Genomic DNA, 25,509 nt, shown 5'->3' with positions numbered 1-25,509 from the left:
ATAGTGAATGAATATTCGCTATTATCACAATGATTCACCACCCAGCCAATCAGGAAGCGGGTCCTGAGACCTGTTTCCCGATTGGCGCGAAAGGAGAAGCCATGCTATTGGCCAAGGAGGAGGAGGAGGGAGGTGACGCAGGGGAAGCCGCCGCCACTGCCGGGGGAAGCCGCCGCCGCTGCCTGACCTCCACGCCAGTCAAGGGTGAGTGAGTCGGCGACGGTTGGGGGTATGGTGTGCAAGTTGGAGCTGGTGTGGTCGGGGGTTTGGTGTGGTCCGTCTGACACACCCCCCCCCCGGCCCATGGAGCACCGGCCGCCACTGCTTGAGACTCTCTCTGTACATCTAGTGCGATTTGGCACCAGCATCATCTACTCCATGCTTTTTGATCTTCCTACTGCATTGAACCCTATTGGGGGTTTCCTTTCCTACTTGAACTGAGATGTGGTGCCTTTGAGTCATTCTCCAAGCAAAAAAACTCTTTCCTGCTATTTAGAAAAAAAATGGCCACTTAACCACCTGCCTACTGGGCATTTTCACCCCCTTCCTGCTCAGGACAATTTTCAGCTTTCAGCACTGTCGCACTTTAAATTATATTGCGTGGTCATGGCGGCACTGATGAGAAGGCACTAATATGCAGTGCTGATTGGCGGCACTCATATGAGGCACTGATAGGTCGCACTGATGGGCAGCACTTGTGGACACTGATAGGCAGCACGGATAGGCGGCAATGATGGACACTGATAGGCAGCACTGATGGGCACTTATAAATGGCACTGGTTGGCAGCACTGGTGGGCATTGTTGAGGCTGCACTGATAATCAGGACACGGATGATCATTGCCCTTATTGTCAGTGCAGATGTTCCTGCTGAGGAAAGCAGCTTACCGTCTTTCCTCTCTCAAGCGCTGCCAGCGTGAATAGAGGAATGCCTATAACCGGCATTTCCTGTTTACACTGTGATTGGTCACGTGATCAGCTACGTCATTGGGTCTGTACAGCGCTGCCCCCCCCCTACTCCCCCCCCCCCTCCAGATGTGCATGTGCAGCAAGAATGGGAGGACGTCATATGACATCTTCCTAGAATGAGAGTGTTCTCATCTATCCGTCATTTCACTATACGGCAGACGGAAAGCTGTTAAAGTGGTTGTAAACCTCAGACATTAAATATATGAACCAAGCATGTCCCTCTATAGTGTGTACTTGTCTCAATCCAGAGCACTAAGTGTTATTTCTGTCTTCTGCTTCCTTCCTCTACTGAGTCACTTCTGACAGGTGTTCCTGACACCAAGAGTAAAAAGGTGACAGGGGAGCCTCAGCTCTGTTCCTATGAGCTTTGTTAAGGGGTGTGTCCCTTCCTTCCAATCAGCTCTCAGAGCTCTCCTCACTGAGCTCTGCAGAGTGTGACTTCAGCTACAGCTCTTAGCCCCTTTTTTTTCTGACTGCTCGGACAAACTCTATAAATTCAGATGTAACGAAGAGAGGGCTGCAGATAAACGGGTACAACTTATGTTTGAGGATTTGTTTTGTTTTATCTCTGTGTACCACCTGAGGTTTGTCACTTCATACATTTGGTATATGGAAGGGCTTAAACCACTTTAAATGTTTTCCTGAGACGAGTTGCAGAGGTCTTATACTGCTGCCTCCAATCTCCTGAGACTGCACTCAGTGACTTGGGTGTGAGACTATACAGACATATCCCTCCACCCGACACAGCCAGCAGACAACAGAACAAGGAACCCTCTGAGAATTGTTCTGTCAGAGATCTTAATAGACTCAGACATGGGGAAAGAGACAAAAGACACATACCCCAGGTGCCTAGGGCTTAGCAATGTCTATAGTGAAAATTAACATTTTGCTGCCAGCTGAACCTTTGGAATCTGTTAAAGGTTCCAACGTTTGAGGATTCTATCACATTATCAACATGTAAAACCCCAGAATCTCCATAAATCCAGTCTAGATACATAAATTGTGTCTGTAGCACAGAGAAGGAAGATTATCCGAGAGAAATACAGGAATACAGGACGGGGAACACAGCTCAGGAAAGTGACCAGGATATTACAGGCTGATATCACCCATCCTTGTCCTACTCTGGACCAATCAGTGAGCAGTATGGGTGGAGGAATGTATTTAGTGTTAATGACTCACCTGTGCTGATCTCTGTAGGAGTGTCCTCCTCTATAAATGTCCCCGTTATTCCATCCTCCTCCATAGACTGCTGATCATCCCTTACATACATCTCTTCTTCTTCTTCCTCAAATTCTGAATCAGTTGCATCTCCACTCTAAATCAAGAAAATGAGAGAATATCATTTGTAAAATATAAGCTCTCATAAGCATCATCTGTTTTACCCCCATCTTTTATATTTATCAGATCAACGTAAACCAAGAGGATGGATAATAACATAAGCATTATTTTTGTGATTCCAAAATAGAAATCCAGACATCTTCTCCATGGGTGCCATGTTCTAGAACGGCCTTTCTCAACCTTTACAACACAGAGGAACCCTTGAAATAAATTTCTGGTCTCGGGGGAACCCCTGCTAAAAATTAAAAATCTACAACTCATGATACATTAGTGTGACAGTCAGCGGGAAGAATGCTCCTTACTTTTATCATTGGGAAGAGTTACTCCCTTACAGATAGCTAAAAGGAACAATGGTATCATTGGGAACTTATCTGCGAGGCAGAAATTGCTCATTGCTCAATGAATGCTTAGCAACCTCAGGAGGAGCCCTAAGGTTCCACGCAGTGGCGGTTGGTGCTTCATGGGACGGGGCGGGGTGGGCGCAGACGGACCACACAATACTCCCCGGACCACACCAGCCCACACACCATAAAATAGTGTCCCATCATTGGTGTCAGTGGAAATAATGGTGCCTCATCATTGGTATCAGAGGGTGGAATAATGCCACATCAATGGTGTCAGTGGGAGGAATAGTGCCCCATCATTGGTATCAGTGGGTGGAATAGTGCCCCATCATTGGTATCAATGGGAGGAATAGTTCCCCATCATTGGTGTCAGTGGGAGGAATAGTGCCCCATCATTGGTGTCAGTGGGAGGAATAGTGCCCCATCATTGGTGTCAGTGGGAGAAATAGTGCCACATCATTGGTGTCAGTGGGAGAAATAGTGCCACATCATTGGTGTCAGTGGGAGGAATAGTGCCCCATCATAGGTGTCAGTGGGAGGAATAGTGCCCCATCATTGGTATCAGTGGGAGGAATAGTGCCCCATCATAGGTGTCAGTGGGAGGAATAGTGCCCCATCATTGGTGTCAGTGGGAGGAATAGTGCCCCCATCATTGGTATCAGTGGGAGCAATAGTGCCCCATCATTGGTGTCAGTGGAAGGAATAGTGCCCCATCATTGGTGTCAGTGGAAGGAATAGTGTCCCATCATTGGTGTCAGTGGGAGGAGTAGTGCCCCATCATTGGTATCAGTGGGAGGAGTAGTGCCCCATCATTGTGTCAGTGGAAGGAATAGTGCCCCATCATTGGTGTCAGTGGGAGGAATAGTGCCTCATCATTGGTGTCAGTGGGAGGAATAGTGCCCCATCATTGGTATCAGTGGGAGGAATAGTGCCCCATCATTGGTGTCAGTGGGAGGAATAGTGCTCCATTGTTGGTGCCAGTGGAAGGAATAGTGCCTCATCATTGGTGTCAGTGAGAAGAATAGTGCCCCATCATTGGTGTCTGTGAGAAGAATAGTGCCCCATCATTGGTGTCTGTGAGAAGAATAGTGCCCCATTGTTTATATTAGGGAAAGAAATAGTGCCCCATCATTGATGTCAGTGGGAGGAATAGTGCCCCATCATTGGTGTCAGTGGGAGGAACAGTTTCCCATCATTCAGCTTCGGGTGTGGCTGCAGGGAGGATCTCTTGCTGAGTGTCTGAAGCTGCTGCAGGTGATCTGTGTGAGAGGGGAGTCTGGTAAAATCTCTCCCAGCCCTACTGGCTCCTTCCTGGGGAAGCCATGGAGGCCAGCGGGGCCTCTCCTGCTGGAGACTCTCAGCCATCTCCTGGGCTGATGGATGACATGCCTGCTCCTGGACAAGCCATGGCTGGTGATCTCTCTGCCCCTGGTGAGGATGAAGATGCCGAGTCCATTCGGGAGTGAGTGGTGGCCGGGATCAAGGTCCTGAATAGGGAGAGAGACCAGCTCTACAAGCTCAGAGCGGAGTTGCCTTCTCAGGAGGCATGCTAAAAGTGATCCAGGCAATGGAGTCTCCAATACGGGAGGATCAGCTGGTGTTTGGTGAGGAGAACTTACCTGATAATGTGCCTGATAAGGTAAAGCCTATCAAGCTGCAAGTGATTGATAAAACTATTTTTGTGCCATTTAGCACCTTGACTAATACTGAGGGTTTGCCCAATGACACCCAGGCTGGTAATATTTTATCCAGCAATACTTTTGTTGCTGATGTTTCCTCTCAGGAAAAATTGCATTTTAAAATAAATGACATTTCAGCAGAGGAACTACAAGAGCCAGAACAACCCATTAAGCCTCCTTTTGCTGAGCCCAAGGCTGTTTGTACAGTCACAGCTGTTGTGCTGGACTCTACAGTGCAGCATCAGGCCACCTGTGGTACTACAGCAGAAACTGTGATAATGAACAATGCTTCCAATACAGGTGTTATGAACCATCCAACAAATATGTGTGTAATGGACAATTCTGCTGGCTCAGTACAAGCAGTTAATAATAATAAAGATAATGATAATAGTAAAGTACCGGCTAAAGTAACATCAGTGGGGGGGCCTTGGCCCTGATAAGCCTTCATTTGCTCAGGTGGTACGCTCTGCACCTGGTAATATTATTAAGCCAGGGCTGCAGCCAAATAGGAACCCTCAGAATGAGAACTTCATCTTAAGGGTATCTGCTGGAATCTGAAGTCCTTCATTGGTGGGATGGCTTTAGATGGGCTATGACAAATCTGGATAATAGGTTGATGGTAAAAGCTGTTCCCTTACAAATGCAGAATGCAAAAGCACAAAACTTTCTAATACACAAAGTAAAATGATTTATCTGTGTTTGTACCCCCTGCCTCTGCATGCGGTGTTCAGAATTCAAAATACCATCCCATGAAGGTTAGAACCTGTAGCTGAAGCTTGCCTGCCATAACAGCCTCTTTCTATGGGCGCCAGACACCAACTGACATTTGCACACCATGCCCTTCAAATCACCAGCAGCTCCTCCCTCATCCAGCCAGATCTGAATTGGAAAACTTCGCTTGTGCCGGAAACGCAGTGCTCTGCGCCCCAAACCCACCCTTTTTTGAAGCCTATTAGAGCCTCTGGCTCTAATCACGTGCTTAAAAAAAACCCCATTGAAATCCATGCGTCCGGCGCCCTGCATGTAGATTAGGGGGCTGGACGCATGGAAGGGGGGGCGGCAACCCTGCGCCCCCAATGGACAGGCCACCCCCTTGTTCCACGGAACCCTGGTTGAGAAACCCTGTTCTAGAAGCTCCAATCTACCAACCTTGTAATGGTTGGGGATGGTGTGACATCTCTCTGGTGGGTTCCTGGTATTAGGTGGCTCCATCATATCCTTGTGTCTTTCTGAAAACGCCTCCATCACTCCATACTCCTCATCCTCCTCTTCATCTTCTTCTTTAACAATAATATTATAATCCTCAAAGTTTCCACTCTGAATATATAATAAAACATTCATTGTAACAAACATTCTGTGTATAAACCAGAACTAACAATAATTGTCAATTACCTACCTGATGATGGTGAGGGATGGTGTGATCCTCCTGTGTGGAATCCCGGGAATACAGAGGACGGGGACATCTCTCTGGTGGGTTCCTGGTATTAGGTGGCTCCATCATATCCTTGTGTCCTTCTGAAATCTCCTCCATCACTCCATACTCCTCATCCTCTTTAACATCAATATTATCACCCCCGAGGTTTCCACTCTGAAAGATGTAATAAAACATTAATTGTAACAAACATACTGTGTAAAAATCGTAACTACAAAAACAGTAATTGTCAATCATCTACCTGATGATGGTGAGGGATGGTGTGACCTTCCTGTGTGGAATCCCGGGAATACAGAGGATGGGGACATCTCTCTGGTGGGTTTCTGTACCTGGATGACTCTTTGTGTTCTTTTGGAAACTCCGACTCCTCCATCACCCCATCCTCATCATTCTCCTCTTTTATCTCTTCTTTACCCTCAACTTTAGAATCTCTCAGATTTCCACTCTGAATATATAATAAAAATGACATCAATGGTAACACTGCAGATAATGTACAGATCCTAATAATACTATCAGTGATTGTTCCTCATCTACCTGATGATGGTGAGGGATGGTGTGACCTTCCTGTGTGGAATCCCGGGAATACAGAAGACGGGGACATCTCTCTGGTGGGTTCCCATTACTGGATCCATCTGTAGGAAACACACACACTGACTGAATACATTGTTTCTATGTGTTTATCAGATGATGGGGGATCTAGGTGGACCCTCCGTACTGCTCTCTCCTTTACAATAAAGTCTCCTCTTACCCGGTGATGTGAGGGGCGGCTGATTCTCCATCATGACGTCCTTGTAGAGATCCTTGTGTCCTTCTAAATACTCCCACTCCTCCATGGAGAAATAGACAGTGACATCCTGACACCTTATAGGAACCTGACACACACAATGATACAGTCACCATCCAGACACATCCCTTGTCTGTTACTGGATAATGTCCCAGAATTCCCAGCACCGCTCACCTCTCCTCGATGATCTCTCTGGTGACTTCTAGAATCTTCTTTTTATTTCCCTATTCTATCCGGGAGGGAGTTGGAGGTCATATGATCTTCAGACTTCACAGGAGGAAAACTCTAGAATATGAACACAAATAGTAAAATCAAATTATTTCCCAGAATCTTCCTCACCTCATCATTCAGGTCTCAATATTATTGAGGTATAATTTACCCACACAAGACCCCCCACACTTCACAGGTTAAAAGCGTGCTGCAGGAATTTTGACATCACTACATACAACACAGGACCAACAGTCCCAACTTTGCTAATGAGGATGCCAAGGGTCCGTCCACATCCTTAGAGCATCAGAAAAAAAGCCAGATGGAGTGACATTGGGAGGAGGAGCTGTGGAGTCAGTGTGATGTCATTGTACATATAGACTCTGAATGGAGGGATATTTGGATGGGGAGATTTGAGGAGTCTTCTATATGAGGCTCCTTTGGAAAAATATTATTGTTCCTCGGTGCGTCCTACCTCTCCTAAACTGAAGAGTGAACTTTGACCTTTACCATACAGGAATCTGTGAAAGTAAGCTCTCATGTGAGCAGTGACATGCGGAGGAATAAAGTAAATAGCAGACAACTTTCTCCAGAGCTCCCAATGGTGGGGATGGATTTTGCTGCATGCTGGTGCCACCCGCCAGGGTCACTGCAGGTGTGGAGAAAAGCTGTGTAAGAGGATATGGAGGAGAGATGAGGAGGAGATCCAGGAATCAGGATAAAGGTCAGGACAAGCAACAGACGAGCGCATCCAAGAGATGAAGCCGGGGTCACTACACAGAAAATCAATCCAAGGAAACAACAGGCAGGACGAGGAATAGCAAGAAGGAGCTCAGAGACAAATGAGAATATTGCTCAGCCAATGGGAGATTATCTCAGCATGACTTACATAATGAAGGAGATGAGGTGGAGGAAGTCACTTAAGGTGACCATAGATACATGGAAATTCAGCTGGTTCAGCAGGGATCGGTCACATTTCCATCCATGTGTGGTCACTGCCGGATAAAAGTCACTCCATCAGCGGCTGCAGCCAATAGCTTCATCACTGATCTGTGTATTCTGAGAGCGGAGGAGCGCCCCCCATTGTCAGAATACATAGTGCAGCGGGGATCATTCCCCAATCCCCCTCCAATGTGTAGATGGGGGAATCAGTTCAGTTAATTTCACTGGCTGAACGATATAACGGAACCATGTATGGCCAGCTTTGGAAGGAAGATATATTATTCATCAACTGATCCCCCTGAAGGGGTTAATCTATGTATTACCTCCTCTGCCGCCAATTCCTGCATTGTCTTCTCTCTACGTCCTACCAAATGGAATGTCCTGTCTGTATCTGACATCACTTCCTGTCTGTATTCCATAGAGACTTCCTGTCTAGGTAGAAGTGAGATCACCACCTTGTGGAGCTCAGAGGAACTGCAGCCCTGAGAAACGTCTGGTAGTGTGAACACGGCCATGTGCTGTGTGTGTGTATGTACTGTATATCTGTAGCGCTACCCCCCGCAGGAGCCGCTTAAGTATGATTGGTTCCATACTCTGCCTCTCAACCCCAACAACAAGCTCCGCTCCTCTGGCACACCTGGCAATAGTGTAAGTGCAAGACCAATGAAAACACACACGTTATGATAGAACACAGAAATGTCTTTACTACAAGGACTCTCTGTGTAGAAATAACAGACAGTAATAGTGTATTCTTGAACGAATTAGCAATCACTGAGATCAAGAGCAATATAACTCAATGTATTATATCAGACTGATTCTAGGGGATTCCACATCCGTGAACTACCCCAGAAGCAGAGGCAAACACTTAACCTCCCTAGCGGTATTCCCGAGTGTGGCTTGGGGCTAACTTTCAGTACCAAAAGCGGTAACCCCGAGCCACACTCGGGATTACCCCAGAACCACACTCACCTTCCCTGCGATTCCCCTGCTCTGTGCTCGGCAGTTGCCAGCACTTGTCTTGGTTCCCTTCCCTGCGAGCGTTGCGATGCAGGGGGGTGGAACCGGCGGCAATTACAAAAATGTAAATACACCAAATGAGATGATAGAAAGCTGTGATCCTAACGGATTACACTGTATCATCCCATTTCACCACAGGATTACACCTGGTGACTTTTCCAGTGCCCTGCCTGTGCTTTTCCAGTGCTTTGTGCCTGGAAAATAGAGAAGGACCATGGCGTCCAAAAAGCTGATGTCTCTTTCTGGCACATTGCTTGTGGAATTTTGAAAGTATATCAAATGATTCTTCAGAATTTCCAACGGAGCGATGTGCCAGAAAGAGACATCAGCATTGTTGCTGTCGTCACTTTCCGTACCTGATGACCAATTTTCCCACCAATCGCTATCGCTCAGTTCTTTAAGTAACTCCGTTTCACTGTCGCTGTTTTCCAGTTCATCTAAAAGCGCTTTTGCGCAAAAAAAAACGCTTTTTGGACGCCATGGTCGTTCTCTATTTTCCAGGCACAAAGAACTGGAAAACCACAGGCAGGGCACTGGAAAAGTCACCAGGGGAAATCCTGTGGTGAAATGGGATGATACAGTGTAATCCGTTAGGATCACAGCTTTCTATCATCTCATTCGGTGTATTTACATTTTTGAAAGTGCCGCCGGTTCCACCCCCCTGCGTCGCAACGCTCGCAGGGAAGGGAACCAGAAGACAGGTGCCGGCATCGGCCGAGCACAGAGCTGGGAGAGAGTGTGAGGACGGCGGAGGAGGACAGCGGGAGGATGGCTGCAGGACGGCGGGGGAGGACGGCAGGGGAGGATGGAGGGGGATCGCAGGGGAAGGTGAGTTTTAAAATATAAAACAACAGATTTGCAATATGCAAAACAATGTACCACGTTTAGCACAGAAATCCTGACATAATCAGACCGCCAGGGAGGTTAAACAACAATGAATCACAATATAACAGAATAAAACAAGCTGGGTTACCTCTACTCAAATTAGCGCTATGAGTCCAGGCAGGAGGAGAGAAGAAGGATGACTTTCTCCAATGTCAGACTTCTCTCTTCTCTCCCCTGACACCACAGGCCCCACTACAAACACTCTACCTAATTCAGTGCTTAGTGACTTAACTCCCTAGTCAGACTATACTGCACATATACTACATATACAGAGCCCTGAGTATGTGTGTGCCCGTATGGCACCAATAACTTCCGTCCCTTGGAAGAAGAAGGATGAGGCCTTGTATCTCCGGCTAGCCTCTTTAGTTGGTGCACTTAGAATTCCTGCTTGGCAAAGTGTAACTGTGGTATGGTGGCAGTATCCGGATAGCAAGGCAGACACTGTGACTGCTTAACCACTTGCCGACCAGTCTCTGGGACTGTACTGCAGCAAAATGTCTCGATTCCATCCAGCGACGTAGACCTACGTCGCTGGACTCCTCCCCTTCTGGGCGAGGCTCGCGCGCCGCCGGAGGCTCGCTCCCCCTGTGTTCAGTCACAGCGGAAGTCGGGCCAGGGAATCGAGTCTGGAGATCCGCCCGCTTGTGTAAACAAAGCGGGCGGATCTCCTAAGTGACAAACAGTGACAGATTGCAGGGTTCAGCATAGCTGAACATGCAATCTGTCCCTGTGTCACTCAGTCACCTCCCCCCACACACGTCAGTAAGCACCAGGCATACATTAACCCCTCCCTCTCCAATAAAATTAACCCCTTCCCTGCCAGTGTCATTTTTACAGTAACAGTGCATATGTATAGCACTGATTACTATAGAAATGTCACTGGTACCCCCAAAAGTGTCAAAAATGTCAGTCAAGGGTCCGATCTGTCCGCCACAATGTCGCAGTCCTGCCAAAAAAAATCGCAGATCGCCGCCATTACTCGTTAAAAAAAAAAACATCTTTCCCTTACTTAGTAAACACAATAACTTTTGCGCAAACCAATCAAAATACGCTTATTGTGATTTTTTTTACCAAACATAGGTAGCAGAAAACAAATTGGCCAAAAATTTAAAAAAATTTAGATTTTTACATTTTTTTGGGGGGGAATTTCATATAAAAAAATGTGAAAAATATTGTTATTTTTTCAAAATTTACACTCTTGATCAAATACCACCAAAAGAAAGCTCTGTTTGTGGGGAAAAAAGGACGTAAATTTCGTTTGGGTACGGCGTCGCACGACCGCGCAATTGTCAGTTAAAGTCGCACAGTGCCGAATCGCAAAAAGTGGCCTGGACGTAAGACAGCAAAATCCTCCGGTGGTAAAGTGGTTAACAGGGCTTCAATAAGACCCAGGTTCTCGCAGGGGAGGGGCAAAGTGAAGTAACTCTGTATGCAGTGTCCTTGTTTCCTGCAGATGGGAAAATGCCCTCTCACCAATCCTGTGGTCAGGGCCCAAATGAATATCCTAGAACAGGCCGGCTCTTCTGGTAACCCGACTGGTCACCTCATAATGGAGCGATACACTCAGCCGATGCAGTTGTGTCTGGGCAGGCACCTGGGATTCCCCTTTAACCACTTCTGGACCGGAAGATTTTACCCCTTAATGACCAGGCCATATTTTGAGATCCGGCACTGCGTTACTTTAACGGACAATTGCGCGGGCGTGCGACGCTGTACCCAAATAAAATTGATGTCCTTTTTTTCCCCACAAATAGAGCTTTCTTTTGGTGGTATTTGATCACCTGAGCGATTTTTATTTTTTTTTGCGCTATAAACAAAAAAAAGAGCGACAATTCTGAAAAAAAAAAAAAAAAACAACAATATTTTTCACATTCTTCTATATGAAATTCCCCCAAAAAAAATTCAAAATCAAAATATTTTTGGTAAAAAAAAATCGCAATAAGCGTATTTTGATTGGTTTGCGTAAAAGTTATTGCGTCTACAAACTACGGGAAAGATTTATGTCATTTTTATAGTTTTTTTTTTTTTACTAGTAATGGCGGCGATCTGCGATTTTCTTTGCAGGACTGCGACATTGCAGTGGACAGATCGGACCCCTGACTGACATTTTTGACACTTTTGGGGGGGACCAGTGACATTACTACAGTAATCAGTGCAAAAATATGCACTGGTACTGTAATAATGACACTGGCAGGGAAGAGGTTAACAAAGTGGGTGATCAAGGGGTTAAATGAGTACCTAAGGGCGTGTTTCTAACTGTGGGGGGGCGTGGCTTGTGGAATGACCATAGAGATCCTACATAGAAGGATCACAGGAGCTCTATGATCATTCCAGAGAGAAGAACGGTCAGCTGTGTTTACAACATCCGACCGTTCTTCTCTCTCAGCGGGGAACGATCGCGGGTGGCAGACGACAATCAGAGCCGCCTGCCCCATGCATCGGCTTCCCCGCTGGCACGCTCGCCCCCTAGTTGCAGACGCGCGACCGAAGTACCCCTACGTCGGTTTGCCCGGGAGAGCATACTTGCCAACTGTCCCTTTTTTCCTGGGACAGTCCCTGCAAATAGGAGCCTGTCCCAGGTAATTTATATTGTCCCTGGAAGCGCCTGGGGCTGCTCATAAATGTTATGCAGAAGTAGTGCAGCTGAATGGGAGACTTATTCCAACTCTGTTACTGCGGCCTTAATTTTAAAATTCCCTTTTTAATTTCCTGTAATTCTCTCTATATTGAGTAGACCCTATAATCTGATAAATAGGCGAGATTAATTATGCAGAGTGGGCGGAGCTTTGGGGAAGTGGGTGTGGTAATTGATAGTTGTGCTGCAAAGTGTCCCTGGAATTTTTTTTTAAATGTTGCAACTATGGGAGAGCCACACTGCCGCAGTATATAGGCGGTGTGTGGTCGGCAACCAGTTAATCAGGCTGGACCTCTGGAACACAGCAATGGACTGACCTGGGAGGCAACACCTCTCCCCTAGGTCCAGTCTCTTCCCCTGCCTTGTGGTTACTGCCTTCCCCTTCATTCCTTCCTTCCTTGCCAGAGAATCTTGGGGTTTGTAGTCCTGTCTCCAGTGATTAGAATGGATCCACCTATTTTGGGAACTACACATCCCAGAGTCCTTTGCAGCTCTGCAATCCTCCCTGGATTGGCTAACTCTTTCTGCAAATGAGAAACAGGGGAGGGTTCTAAGTGTCTGTGAATTCCTCTCACTCACTGCACAATGAAAAGAAGGAGAGGGTTCCTTCGAAGCTGCTGGCAGGTACTTTGTCCCTTCAGTGATTAGACTCGGTCAGCCTGGCATGGAAGTGGGAAAAAAATACGAGGCACCCGCTTCATATCCCGCCCCTTTCTCTCCTCCCTGAGTGTGTATGAAGAGGCGGAGCTCCTGCTGGAACAGTGGTTGGAGGAGGAAGCCGAATCTAGGGGGGAGACTGACAGAAAGCACAGCAGACTTGCAGGAGTGAGCAAGGAGGATCCAGCTCCTTCGCCATCGGAGGTGAGGAGAGTGTGAAGGATGTTTGTGACTCCGGTAGCTGAAAAGCTGGGAGTCATATTGCTCTGGTGAGTGGGGAAGCACTACTAAGGGGGCGCCCTCACCATCACGTGTGTAAGAGGTGGAAGAAGGCGTGGCTACACTACAGCTGGCACAGTTTGGGGAACTTTCTCACCTTATCAACTTTTCATTCATTTGTGGACTTTTTTAGAGCAAAGTAGGTTAATTGAAGTAGATGCAAAGTGGAAGCAGTGGACTTGCAGAGAACTCTATGTTAAACACAGAATATTGTATAATTACATGGATTTGCACAGGATTTTGGTTTATTTAATATAGCAGCAAATATTATGGGATGAACGAAGTAGATGTAAAGTGGAAGCAGTGAATCTGCAGGGAACAACATCTTGAGCACAAAGCACTTTATTTTGTATATGAATTTGAAGATGGTTTAGTTTACTTAATTTATTGATCAACACCATAAGATCAATGAAGTAGGTGTAAAGTGGAAGCAGTAGATCTGCATAGAATATTATTTTGAGCCCCTAGCACTTTATATATGAATGTATCCACATATTTTAGTGTATTTGTGATCATTTATGTGCACACACAATAGGACAGCGCTGTGACACATAACGCTCTTCTAGTTGATAAAGGGAATACTTACCTTTGTTACAGCAGCAGTCCGGTAGAAGTTATTTTTGTAGGTATTTGAGTTGTTGCACACAGCGCGGGTTTTTAAAAATTTTATATTGGTGACATAATTGCCCAAATCTGGGGATCAGGAGCCATTTCCACCCTTTACTCTCGGCTGGGGTTCTTTGTATCCATATAACAGATGTTCTACATTTCTAAATCTGCAATCAATTTTACTACAAAAAGGTACTACTTCAAAGGTGCCAAAATGACCCCCCCCCCCCCCCCCCGAGCAGTAATATATTTCTGTCCCCCTTGGTGGGAGTGGAGATGATCCCACCTACATACTTGCCAACTGTCCCTTTTTTCCTGGGACAGTCCCTGAAAATTGGAGCCTGTCCCAGGTAATTTATATTGTCCCTGGAAGCGCCTGTTAATCAGGCTGCCCATAAATGTTACGCAGAAGAAGTGCAGCTGAATGGGAGACTTATTCCAATTCTGCTACTGTGGCCTTAAGTTTGAAACTCCCTTTTTAATTTCCTGTAATTCTCTCTATATTCAGTAGACCCTATAATTTGATAAATAGGCGAGATTAACTATGCAGAGTGGGCGGAGCTTCAGGGAAGTGGGTGTGGTAATTGATAGCTGTGCTGCAAAGTGTCCCTGGAAATTTTTTTTAAATGTTGGCAACTATGTACCTATAAGGATATACAGTACATACACACACAGCACAAGGCTGTGTTCACACTACAAGATGTTTCTAAGGGCTGCAGTTCCTCTGAGCTCCACAAGGTGGTGATATCACTTCTACCAAGACAGGAAGTCTCTATGGAATACAGACAGGAAGTGATGTCAGGTACAGACAGGAAGTTCCGGGTGAGAGGTGAGTCGGGAGGAAGTAGAGAGGAGACATCGCTGGAAGTGGCAGCAGAGGAGGTAATAAGATCTTATTTTCTATTTACACCCAGTAACTCCCCGTCATGTCCGTCCTCTTCCTCCATAGTCACTGTGATGTCTTTTATCTCCAGCAGATGATGATATACACATATATAGTGTGGAAACCTAGATTAACCCCTTCACGGAGATCAGTTGATGAATAATATGTCTTCCTTCCAAAGCTGGCCATACATGGTTCAGTTTTATCGTTCAGCCAGCGGGATGAGTGAAAGAAACTGAACTGATTCCTCCATCCACACATTGGAGGGGGATGGGGGAATCCTCCCCACTGCACTATTGTATTCTGACAATGGGGGGCGCTCCTCCGCTCTCAGAATACACAGATCAGTGACGAAGCTATTGGCTGCAGCCGCTGATTGAGTGACTTTTATCCGGCAGTGACCACACATGGATGGAAATGTGACCGATCCCTGCTGAACCAGCTGAATTTCCATGTATCTATGGTCACCTTAAGTGACTTCCTCCCCTCCCCCTCCCCCTCATCTCCTTCATTATGTAAGTCATGCTGAGATAATCTCCCATTGGCTGAGCAATATTCTATTTGTCTCTGAGCTCCTTCTTGCTAATCCTCGTCCTGCCTGTTGTTTCCTTGGATTGATTTTCTGTGTAGTGACCCCGGCTTCATCTCTTGGATGCGCTCGTCTGTTGCTTGTCCTGACCTTTGTCCTGATTCCTGGATCTCCTCCTCATCTCTCCTCCATATCCTCTTACACAGCTTTTCTCCACACCTGCAGTGACCCTGGAGGGTGGAAACTTGGCACCAGCATGGAGCAAAATCCATCCCCACCATTAGGAACTCCGGAGAAACTTTTCTGCTATTTACACTTCGTTCCTCCGCACGTCACCTGCTCACATGAGAGCTTACTTTCACAGATTCCTGACATATTTCTGTATGGTAAAGGTCAAAGTTCGCTCTTCAGTTTAGGAAAGGAAGAACACACCCAGGAACAATGCTTTTGTTTGCACGGGAGACTCCTATAGAGAGCCCATAAAATCTCATCCAAATGTCCTTCTATTTAGGGTCAATGTGTCCTTTGTCATCACCTTGACCCCACACTGACATCACAGCTCCTCCTACCGCTGTCCGATTATCCAGAGTTAGAATATCCTATGACATCACACTGACCTCACAGCTCCTCCCTCATTGTCCCTCCAATTGGCTTTCTTCTTAGGATGTGGGTAGACCTTAGTATCTTCCCAAAGCAAAGTAGAATGGTTTGTCCTGTGTTGTATGTAATAACGCCAGAATTGCTTACGACAAGCTTTTAACCTATGGAGAAGGAGACTGCGTAGGTAAATTATACCTCAGCCTGAAGGGGGGCTTTAATAAATAGAGACCAGAACGAAAAGATGAGGAGGATTCTAGGAGGTCACATGACATCACTTTTATCTCTATTATTAAAACACAGACCTGACCAGAGAGGTGAGGAGGATTCTGGGAATTTCATTTACATTTACTGTTTGTGTTCCTATTTAGAGTTTCCCTACTGTGAAGTCTGGAGATCATATGACCATCACATTGCCTCCACCTCCCTCCCTGAGAGAATAGAGAAATTAGGAAAGAAAGAGAAGATTCTAGAAGTCACCAGAGAGATCACCGAGGAGAGGTGAGCGGTGCTGGGAATTCTGGGACATTATCCAGTAACAGACAAGGGATGTGTCTGGATGGTGACTGTATCATTGTGTGTGTCAGGTTCCTATAAGGTGTCAGGATGTCACTGTCTATTTCTCCATGGAGGAGTGGGAGTATTTAGAAGGACACAAGGATCTCTACAAGGACGTCATGATGGAGAATCAGCCGCCCCTCACATCACCGGGTAAGAGGAGACTTTATTGTAAAGGAGAGAGCAGTACGGAGGCTCCACCTAGATCCCCATCATCTGATAAACACATAGAAACAATGTATTCAGTCAGTGTGTGTGTTTCCTACAGATTTATCCAGTAATGGGAACCCACCAGGGAGATGTCCCCGTCCTCTGTATTCCCGGGAATCCATGCAGGAATGTCACACCATCCCTCACCACCATCAGGTAGATGATTGATAATTATTCGTAGCTCTGATTTATACACAGCATGTTTGTAACAATGAATGTTTTATTATATATTCAGAGTGGAATCCTCGGGGATGATAACACTGTTGTTAAAGAAGAGTATAAAGAGGAGGATGAGGAGTATGGAGTGATGGAGGAGTTTTCAGAAGAACACAAGGATATGATGGAGCCACCTAATACCAGGAACCCACCAGAGAGATGTCCCCATCCTCTGTATTCCCGGGATTCCACACAGGAAGATCACACCATCCCTCACTGTTACAAGGTTGGTTATAAAACACAGGCTCATGGAGATGTGATGTCACAATAATAAAGCTTATATTTTACAGATGCTATTCTCTCTCATTTTCTCGATTTAGAGTGGAGATCCAATTGATATAGAATTTGAGGTTAAATCAGAAGAAGAAGAGAGGTATTTTAAGGATGATCAGCAGTCTATGGAGGAGGATGGAATAACGGGGACATTTATAGAGGAGGACACTCCTACAGAGATCAGCACAGGTGGGTCTTTAACACTAAATACATTCCTCTACCCATACTGCTCACTGATTGGCCCAGAGTAGGGCAAGGACTGGGTGATATCAGCCTATAATACCCTGGTCACTTTCCTGAGCCGTGTTCCCCATCCTGTATTCCTCTCTGATAATCTTCCTTCTCTGTGCTGCAGACACAATTAATGTGTCTAGAGTGGATTTATGGAGATTCTGGGGTTCAATTGGCAGGGAAATCTTGATTTTTACCATAGGCATTACTAGATCTAGGCTCATGGGACATGCCCGGGTCTAGTAAGATCCCTGACAGAACAATTTTCCCAGGGTTCCTTTTTCTGTTGTTTGCTGGGTGGAGGGATATGTCCTTATAGTCTCCGACCCAAGTCACTGTGTGCAGTCTCAGGAGATGGGAGGCAGTGGTGTGGGACCTCTGCAACCTGTCTCCTGTAAACACATAAGCTTCCATTAATTACTGAATACCAATATTATGAGTCTTGTATGGATTTTAAGGAAACCCTAAAAAAAAAAACAAGAAAAAATTTGGGGTCCCACAGTCCATACCAGACCCTCATCTGAGCATGCAGCTCCATGTCAAGTCCATTCACTGCTGGATAGAAACTACAATGTATGAGCTCGTATTGGGGAACATAAGGCATCTGGAAATTTATATCTGTCTGCAGAAAACAGGGGAGATATTGGAACTCTAGTTATTGCTCATATCTCTTAATAATTTTTTTATTTATATTTTAGTAGATGGACGGGAGATGAGGAAAACCTTAGAGGATTGTCTCACTTTGTCTCCAGACTGTAAAGTAGAAGATGAGGACATCACACAATATAGTCCAGGAAAAAACCCGACTTCCTCAAATGTCCATCCGGCACCACACATTGTAGATGGACCATCGTATTCCTCTTATCCTGAGGAACCTCAGACTGTGAGTGATGGTGCCGTCCTTCCAATAGATAAGAGGCTTTCCTGTACTGAGTGCGGGAAAAGTTTCCGTTATAAATCCCGTCTTAATGAGCATAAAAGATTTCACATGGTAGAGAAGCCGTATTCTTGTCCTGAGTGCGGGAAAAGTTATTTATATAAGGTCAATCTTCAAACACATCAGAGGTCTCACACAGGTGAGAAGCCATATTCCTGTTCTGAATGTGGGAAATGTTTTTCAGTGAAGTCCACTCTTGATACACATCAGCGATCTCACACAGGGGAGAAGCCGTATTCCTGTCCTCAGTGTGGGAAATGTTTTTCAGTGAAATCTAATCTTCACACACATCTGAGATCTCACACGGGAGAGAAGCCGTATTCCTGTCCTGAATGTGGAAAATGTTTTTCCGTAAAATCCAATCTTCACAGCCATCAGAGATGTCACACGGGGGAGAAGCCACTTTCCTGTTCTGAGTGCGGGAAATGTTTTTCACAGAAGTCCAATCATTCTGCACATCAGAGGTCTCACATGGGGGAGAAGCCGTATTCCTGTCCTGAGTGTGGAAAATATTTTTCACGGAAGTCCAATCTTCACAGACATCAAAGATCTCACACGGGGGAGAAGCCACTTTACTGTGCTGAGTGAGGGAATTGTTCCTCACCGAAGTCCTGTCTTCCTGTACATCAGAGATCCCACACAACCCTCAAGGTGTATTAGTGCCTTAAGTGTGGAAAATGTCTTCTATATGAATGTTGTTGGACATCACAGCTCTCATGTGGGGAAGAAGCACACCCTAAAATACACCTCAGATATACTCCATGGCTGATCTCCATCATGTAAGAAACAGTTCATAATGAGATCAGAGATCACCAAAGACATGGATGAAGTGTTGTACCGTTTTGGCCATTAAAAGAAGTAGAAAAATAAAAATTGAGTCATTACCTATCATTGGCTGAATACATTTTGTGGTGTAAGCTTTCACAAAAAGGACTTTTTTTTTTAATTAGTTGAATGAATGTGACCAATATTCGCCCAGCTATGATAAATAATGGCTATATTTCACCCTTTATGCAGATATCGTTCCTGTTGGGCTACAAAACACACAGGAGGAGGATTGTGGCAGCATGGATGTAGAGGATAACATACAACAGTCTTCAAGGGATGGTTGTCATTTCCCAGAAACCCCAGGAGTTGTACGTGGCTGGGGAGAAGTTGCTACTGACAATGCCATCCTTAGTGACCCAGAGGACTCAGAATCCCATGCCTCCTCAAACTTACACTGCATGGGCTCCCTGATTCTGCAAAGTCTGCGAAAGGACCAGAGGATTTGGGCAGGTGCAAAAAATTGGGCCTTGGGTGTTAAAACATTTTTGTAAGCTAGTATAATCAAGATTCAGGAATAGGATAGGCAGCAGATGCTGTCTTCAAGGGATGCCAGATCCCTAGCAAATTCAATCAGTTACATCAGCTTGAGGGGCTTAATAGCTGCTGTTGATCCAGGACTGATTTATTTTGATAATTGTCAGCTGGTGAACAGAGTATGTGGACAGGCGCACTCTTTTATCTGTCACAAAACCTCCAGCAGCACTGAATGTCTGTTCGGAAAACCATCCCTTAAAGACTGCTGTATGCTATCCTCTACATCCATGCTGCCGAAATCCTCCTCCTCCTCCTTCCGCCTGTGTGTTTTGTGGCCCTGCAGGAATGATATCTGCATAAAGGGGGCCTTGTGAGGAAAGGAAGTCCTCCTCTTCCTCCCGCTGTTCTGCCTCAAGTGTCCTGTCCATGATTCCATGCAGTGTGTGCTCCAGCAGGTAGACTAGAGGGATAGTTTTACTAAAGCATGCGTCGTCCCGACTCATCATCCTTGTGGCCTCCTCAAATGGTGACAGGACGATGCATACATACTTTATCAAAAGCCACTGGCGTGGCGAAAAAACCAAGCCCCCCTGACCCTGTCCTTGTGCCATACTCACACAGGTACTCATTGATGGCCCTCTACTGCGTGTGCAGCAGCTGCAGCATTGCTAACATTGAGTTCCACCTGGTGGGCATGTCACAAATGAGGCAGTTGGTGGGCAGGTTGATTTCCCGTTGAATGTCAGATAGGCGAGCACTGGCATTGAACGAACAGCGGAAATGGCCACAGACTTTTCTGGCCTGCCTCAGGAGATCTTGGAAGCATGGGTATCTGCTCAAGAAATGCTGCACCACCAGATTCAGAACATGGGCCAAGCATGGAACATGTGTCAAGTGTCCCTGTTGGAGGGAGGAGAGAAGGTTGGTCGCATACAACCATTCCTGGCTCAACCTGTCGTGGCGTCTTAGCCTGCCCCTTCAGAGCTGACAGAATCAGAATCTCTACACCGGTGTGAGTCCTATCCCCTAGACAGACCAACTGAAGTACAGTATGGCATCTTTTAGCCTAACTGCTTGCGTAGCCCCTTGAACGCTTAGGGAGCACTGCTGCTTCAAAGGATAATTGAGCAGAAGAGGACATGGAGGAGGAGGAGGTGGTGGTGGAGTAGCCAGATGTGGCAGAACCAGCACCAGCTTTTTGGAGCGATGGTGGCAAAACAAGCTGCAACACCGAACCCTGTCCTGCATCCTTCCCAGCTGCCAGCAGAGTTACCTAGTGCGTCGTGAACAAACTGTAACATCCCTGTCCATGCCTGCGGGACCAAGAGTCAGCAGCAATGTGCACCTTCCTGCTGACCGCTTTGTCCAACGAGGCTAAAACACTACCTTCCACATGGCAGTAGAGAGCCGGAATGGCCTTACGCGAAAAGGAATGCCTTTTTGGGACCTGCCACTGTGGTGCAGCACATTCCACAAATTCGCGAAAGGGAGCAGAGTCTACCAAATGAAAAGGCAGCCATTGTAATGCTAGCAATTTGGCCAAGCTAGCATTAAGACGCTGAGCATGTGGATGGCTGTGACAGTATTTCTTTCTATGATTCAAAAACTGGGGTAGTGAAATTTGCCTGCTGCTTAAGTCAAGGGGTGGTGTACTGCTAGCAGATTAGGTGCAAGTCTCTGTGGCACTCATTGCTATACCATCATCCCTCTCAATGCTGGTATTTGAGAAGGCTTGAGGTATAGTTGGGTCAGAGATCACAGATGAGGAGCAAGGAGATGTATGCTTGTTTTGATCTGGTGCCTCTTTCAGATGCTGTTGCCAACGGACTGCATGGCAGGTCCTCATATGCCTTGTCAAGCATGTGGTGCCCAAGCGGCTGGTGTTCTGACCACGCTTGATCCGCTTTAGACAGATGTTGCAAACAGCAACGCTGCAGTCTACTGAACATGTGCTGAAAAAAGCCCACACCAATGAACTTTTGTGAGTCTATGGGGAGTTTGCAGCACCCTGCACCTGTGGAGCCCTGTGCTGTAACGCAATAGGTTGGCTACTGCTATGGCAGCCCCTGGAGCACATCCTGCCTCGTTGGAGTTGTGTGTCCTCCTCATCCTCTATCCTGTCAGCCACCCAAGTACAGTCAGTGACCTCATCATCCCCTCCCTCCTCATCACTGGAGCAACCTTGGCAATATGCTTCAGCTGTGGAAACATGACTGCTGGTTTCTTGTCCGTCATTGTCACCCCCTTGCTCTAGGCTCACGTTATTCCCTTCATCAACCTGGGAACCAACATCACAGCTTTCAAATTGCTGCGCATCCTCCAGCAGTATGTCACTAACACTATGATGGAATAGTTCAGGTGACTCCTCCATGCATGGTGGTGGAGCGACAGGAGGAGTAGCTGTGTAGAAGGAGCCTCTGGAACGGGCCGCTTTGGCAGCTGCGGTGGAAGGCAAACTACTGTGAGTGTGTGTGTCAGAGGTGAGGAGGATGTGGACGGCTTATTTATCCACCCCACCAACTGTTCCACATGTTGTGGCTGAATAACACGGGCAGCACCGGAAATAAAGGACGGGCGTGCCCTGCCTGCAGAGGATGCACTATGTCGACTGTGACCACCACTTTTCACAATGGCCACAGAGGCTGCTTGCCCTCTTTTCGTCAGGGTGCATGCTTTGGCCAATCACATAACATGCTGCGCGCGCAGTGCATTATGGGATCTCAAATTTCCCGCAAAGAAGCACATTTGTTCTTCATTCGACGAACGATAGAACGACTGATGCTCAAATCGAAGTTAGTTTCAACTCGAACTCAAAGCTCATCCCTAGTGAGCAGCATCAATGGAGTAGAGATGGACCGAACAACCCCCTGTTCGGTTTGTGGCAGAACTTTCGAACATCACAAAGATTTGGAACCCAATAATGAACCCCAGTGAAGTCTATGGAACCCGAACTGGAAAAATCAAAAGTGACTATTTTGAAGGCTTATATATGCAAGTAATTGGGCATACAATGGTTATGGGGGTCCGGGTACTGCCCTGGGGGACGAGTATCAATGAATAAAAAGTATGTAAAAAACATAATTTTTAAATGAGCAGTGATTTACTGATGCTTAAAGTGAAACCATAAAAATGAGAAACAACACTAAAAATGAAAAATTCCTTTAAATATAGTGCCTGGGGGGTCCCCTTAGTCTGCCAATAAAGTGGCACATCTGTACAATGTATAGAACCTGCTGCAGCAATAATGACATTCATAAAGCCAAAAAAATGACATTTTCCATTCAAGCTTTCTTTATTTTATAAACAATGGCTTGGGGAGCCAGACTGTATGTCAAGAGGCCACAATTTAGTGCACTCGGAACAAGAATAGAGATTTGTTGGATAATTTATGGTGTCTCTTTCGCAGACTTTGGATAGAAGTAAGAGGTGTAGAAAAATTGGTCTTTGGGTGTTGGTGGTGCCTTCACACCTTAACCCTATTGCAGTACTTTGATGAAAGCAAGAATCGGTCTTGCTGTCAAAAATCGTAATGATATGCACCTGTCAAACAGATGCGGAAAAATTGGACATTGGGTGTCGGTGGTGCCTTCACACCATAACCCTACAGAGGTACTCTTGATGAAAGCAAGAATTGGCCTTGCTTAAAGAGAAGAAGTGAGGAGAAGGGGAAAAAGTAATCCAGTCTTGGAATCTCCTTAGGAGAAGGACCAGGTCTTGAATCTTCAAATTTTAAGAACTTATATCTTGGTGAAACACACTCCTTTGTTGTATTAATTATACTGTTCTTGTGTATGTTCAGTTCCCGAAATCTTAATAAAGTGATATTTGAAAAAAAAAAAAAAAAGAATTGGCCTTGCTGTCAAAAATTGGTATGATATGCACCTGCCAAACAGGTGCATAAATATTGGTCTTTAGGTGTCAGTGGTGCCTTCAAACCATAACCCTATAGAGCACATGTGCTCTATGCGGCCCTTCAGGCCATTTTATATGGCCCTCACACCTCTCCTGCAGCTACAGCACCCCATTCATCTCTGCCTCACCTTGTCCCAGCAATCCCACAGAGAGGAGGACAGAGCTCCTCCTGCAGATCCTGTGCTTGTCTTTGAAACCATGGAAATGCTTGTTTCTGAACCCCCCTCAGGAGTGTAAGTGGGCTCCGTTCTAGTATGCACCAGGCATTCACAGCTTAAGGCTTTAGTTATTAATTAAACCAGTAATAATCGAATACAGAGGCAATTACTTAATGATAAAGAGTAAATACATTTAAATAGTCTGATAGATGCAACCGTAATGCTGATGAATTTGACACTCCTGCTATAGAGGTGCTCTTGATAAAAGCAAGAATTGGCCTAGCTGTCAAAAATTGAAATAATATGCGTCTGTCAAACAGGTGCAAAAAAGTTGGTCCTTGTGTGTTAATTGTGCCCATAAAACCTACACCAAAAAACTTCTTCCAGATTAAATCAACACCCACAAAGCTAGGCAGCCTAGACAGTCTTTCAGAGATTTGAAATCCAGAAAGCACTTAATCAGCAACATCGGCATCAGGGGCTTGATAGCTGCTGCTAATCCAGGACTGATTCATTTTCATAAATGTAACCCGGTCCATGGAGTCTGTGGATAGACACGCTCTCTTAACTGTCAAAAAACCTCCAGCAGCACTGAATGCCAGTTCAGAAAGCACGCTGGATGCAGGGCAGCCCAGCAGCTCTTTTGCATACTGGGCAAGTTCTGGCCAGCAGGCTATTCTCATAAACCAGTAACCCAGTGGATCGTCAACTGGAAAGCTCTCCATATCTGTGTTTACCCCTAGATAATCTCCCACCATATCATGAAGACGCTGCCAATGGGATGTGGAAGCTGACAGCCCTGGGCGCCGAGGACTAAAAAAAATTTGAATGGCATCACTGAGGCGGCCCCCTTCTCTCTTGACCAACAGAAGCCTCAAAACTAAGTTTTCCACCAGACTGTAACCTACCAGAGTCAGGAAAGGCATTACATAAACTCCTCTTCAAAGTGTCCTCAAGAGATTTCATCTTCTGCTCTGTGGGGATGGACTGAGTTAGGAGACTTTCCCCTTGTGGCGGTGGTCAAAAAGGCTTGACAACCAATAGCGATTCTACTCCTTGATGCCACATATTCTCAGGTCCTTTTGCAGGCTTTGAAAAATGAGGGAGCCTATGCACCACAAGTTTGCACAGGCTTGGGAAGCAGACTCCTCAAGGTCACTAAGGATTACAGTATCTGGAACTGCCTCCTCTTAGCCATGTACAAGGGTTCTGGGGATAGAAAACCATTTGTTAAGGGTTCATGTATGTCTTGGTCTGCTTCAATGCCTCCAAAACTGCCAGAATCCTCCCTATTCCTCTCCTCTGTGTTCTGCGGCATGGCAAGAATGGTGTCTGCTTAAAGCGGGCCTTGAGAAATAAAGAAAGTCCTCCCCTTCCTCCCACTGCTCTGCCTTAAGTGCCCTGCTTATAATGCCACGCAGAGTCTGCTCCAGCAGGAACACAACAGGGATAGTTTCACTGATGCATGCATAGTCATGGCCCACCATCCTTGTGGCCTTCTCAAATGGTGACAGTACAGTTGTCAGGGTGCCAGGAAACCAGACCACACAAAGCTGCAAGGAAAAATAAAGTGATTTATATATGCAACAATAATAAACACACAGCAAGAGAGAGGAGCAAAATCTAGAACAGCCGGGTTCAAGTTTGGAAGCGGGTATTCATCCAAGCCAGGATCAAGCCAGAAACAGGTAGTCATCCAAGCCGAGATAGAATCCAGAAGCGGGTAGTCTGCCAAAGCTGGGTCGTCATCTGATGCGGGGTCATCTGCCGATGTGGAATCCAGAGCCAGGAAGGTCGTCAGCCAAGCCAAGTCATGCACGGAGAAACCACAGAGACCAGAGGACTGCTAGCAGTGATGCACCTTGGAGCACAAATGCAAGGTCAAGATCTGAAAGCCATAAGGTGATACAGTATATATAGTCAGGTTT

At 46.1% G+C, this 25,509-nt stretch overlaps 3 protein-coding genes across 3 annotated transcripts in view; 2 read left to right on the top strand and 1 right to left on the bottom strand.

The window, feature by feature from the left end:
* Positions 1-25,509, bottom strand: part of LOC309563394 (uncharacterized protein) — a gene marked incomplete at its 3' end in the record, with an annotated part of 732,657 nt that overhangs the window by 3,162 nt on the left and 703,986 nt on the right. Inside the window, exons 19-22 of the mRNA XM_082267788.1 lie at positions 6,120-6,205; positions 6,002-6,089; positions 5,725-5,916; positions 2,147-2,282 (exon numbers count right to left, since the gene is read on the bottom strand). Coding sequence (XP_082123914.1) covers positions 2,147-2,282; positions 5,725-5,916; positions 6,002-6,089; positions 6,120-6,205 — 502 coding nt within the window. The remainder of the gene's footprint in view (positions 1-2,146; positions 2,283-5,724; positions 5,917-6,001; positions 6,090-6,119; positions 6,206-25,509) is intronic.
* The window catches only part of LOC309563383 (uncharacterized protein), a 797,887-nt gene that overhangs the window by 101,074 nt on the left and 671,304 nt on the right, over positions 1-25,509 (top strand). The window contains exons 3-5 of the mRNA XM_082267777.1: positions 16,372-16,495; positions 16,611-16,708; positions 16,788-16,994. Coding sequence (XP_082123903.1) covers positions 16,372-16,495; positions 16,611-16,708; positions 16,788-16,994 — 429 coding nt within the window. The remainder of the gene's footprint in view (positions 1-16,371; positions 16,496-16,610; positions 16,709-16,787; positions 16,995-25,509) is intronic.
* Positions 17,844-25,509, top strand: part of LOC309568028 (uncharacterized protein) — a gene marked incomplete at its 5' end in the record, with an annotated part of 253,557 nt that continues 245,891 nt past the window's right edge. Inside the window, 2 exons of the mRNA XM_082273602.1 lie at positions 17,844-17,855; positions 18,144-18,314. Of these exons, the coding sequence (XP_082129728.1) occupies positions 17,844-17,855; positions 18,144-18,314 (183 nt within the window). The remainder of the gene's footprint in view (positions 17,856-18,143; positions 18,315-25,509) is intronic.

The sequence above is a fragment of the Pelophylax lessonae genome, assembly GCF_965119305.1.
Source record: "Pelophylax lessonae genome assembly, chromosome: 1".
Classification (NCBI taxonomy): Eukaryota; Metazoa; Chordata; class Amphibia; order Anura; family Ranidae; genus Pelophylax; species Pelophylax lessonae.
This window is presented reverse-complemented; position numbering and strand designations above follow the sequence as displayed.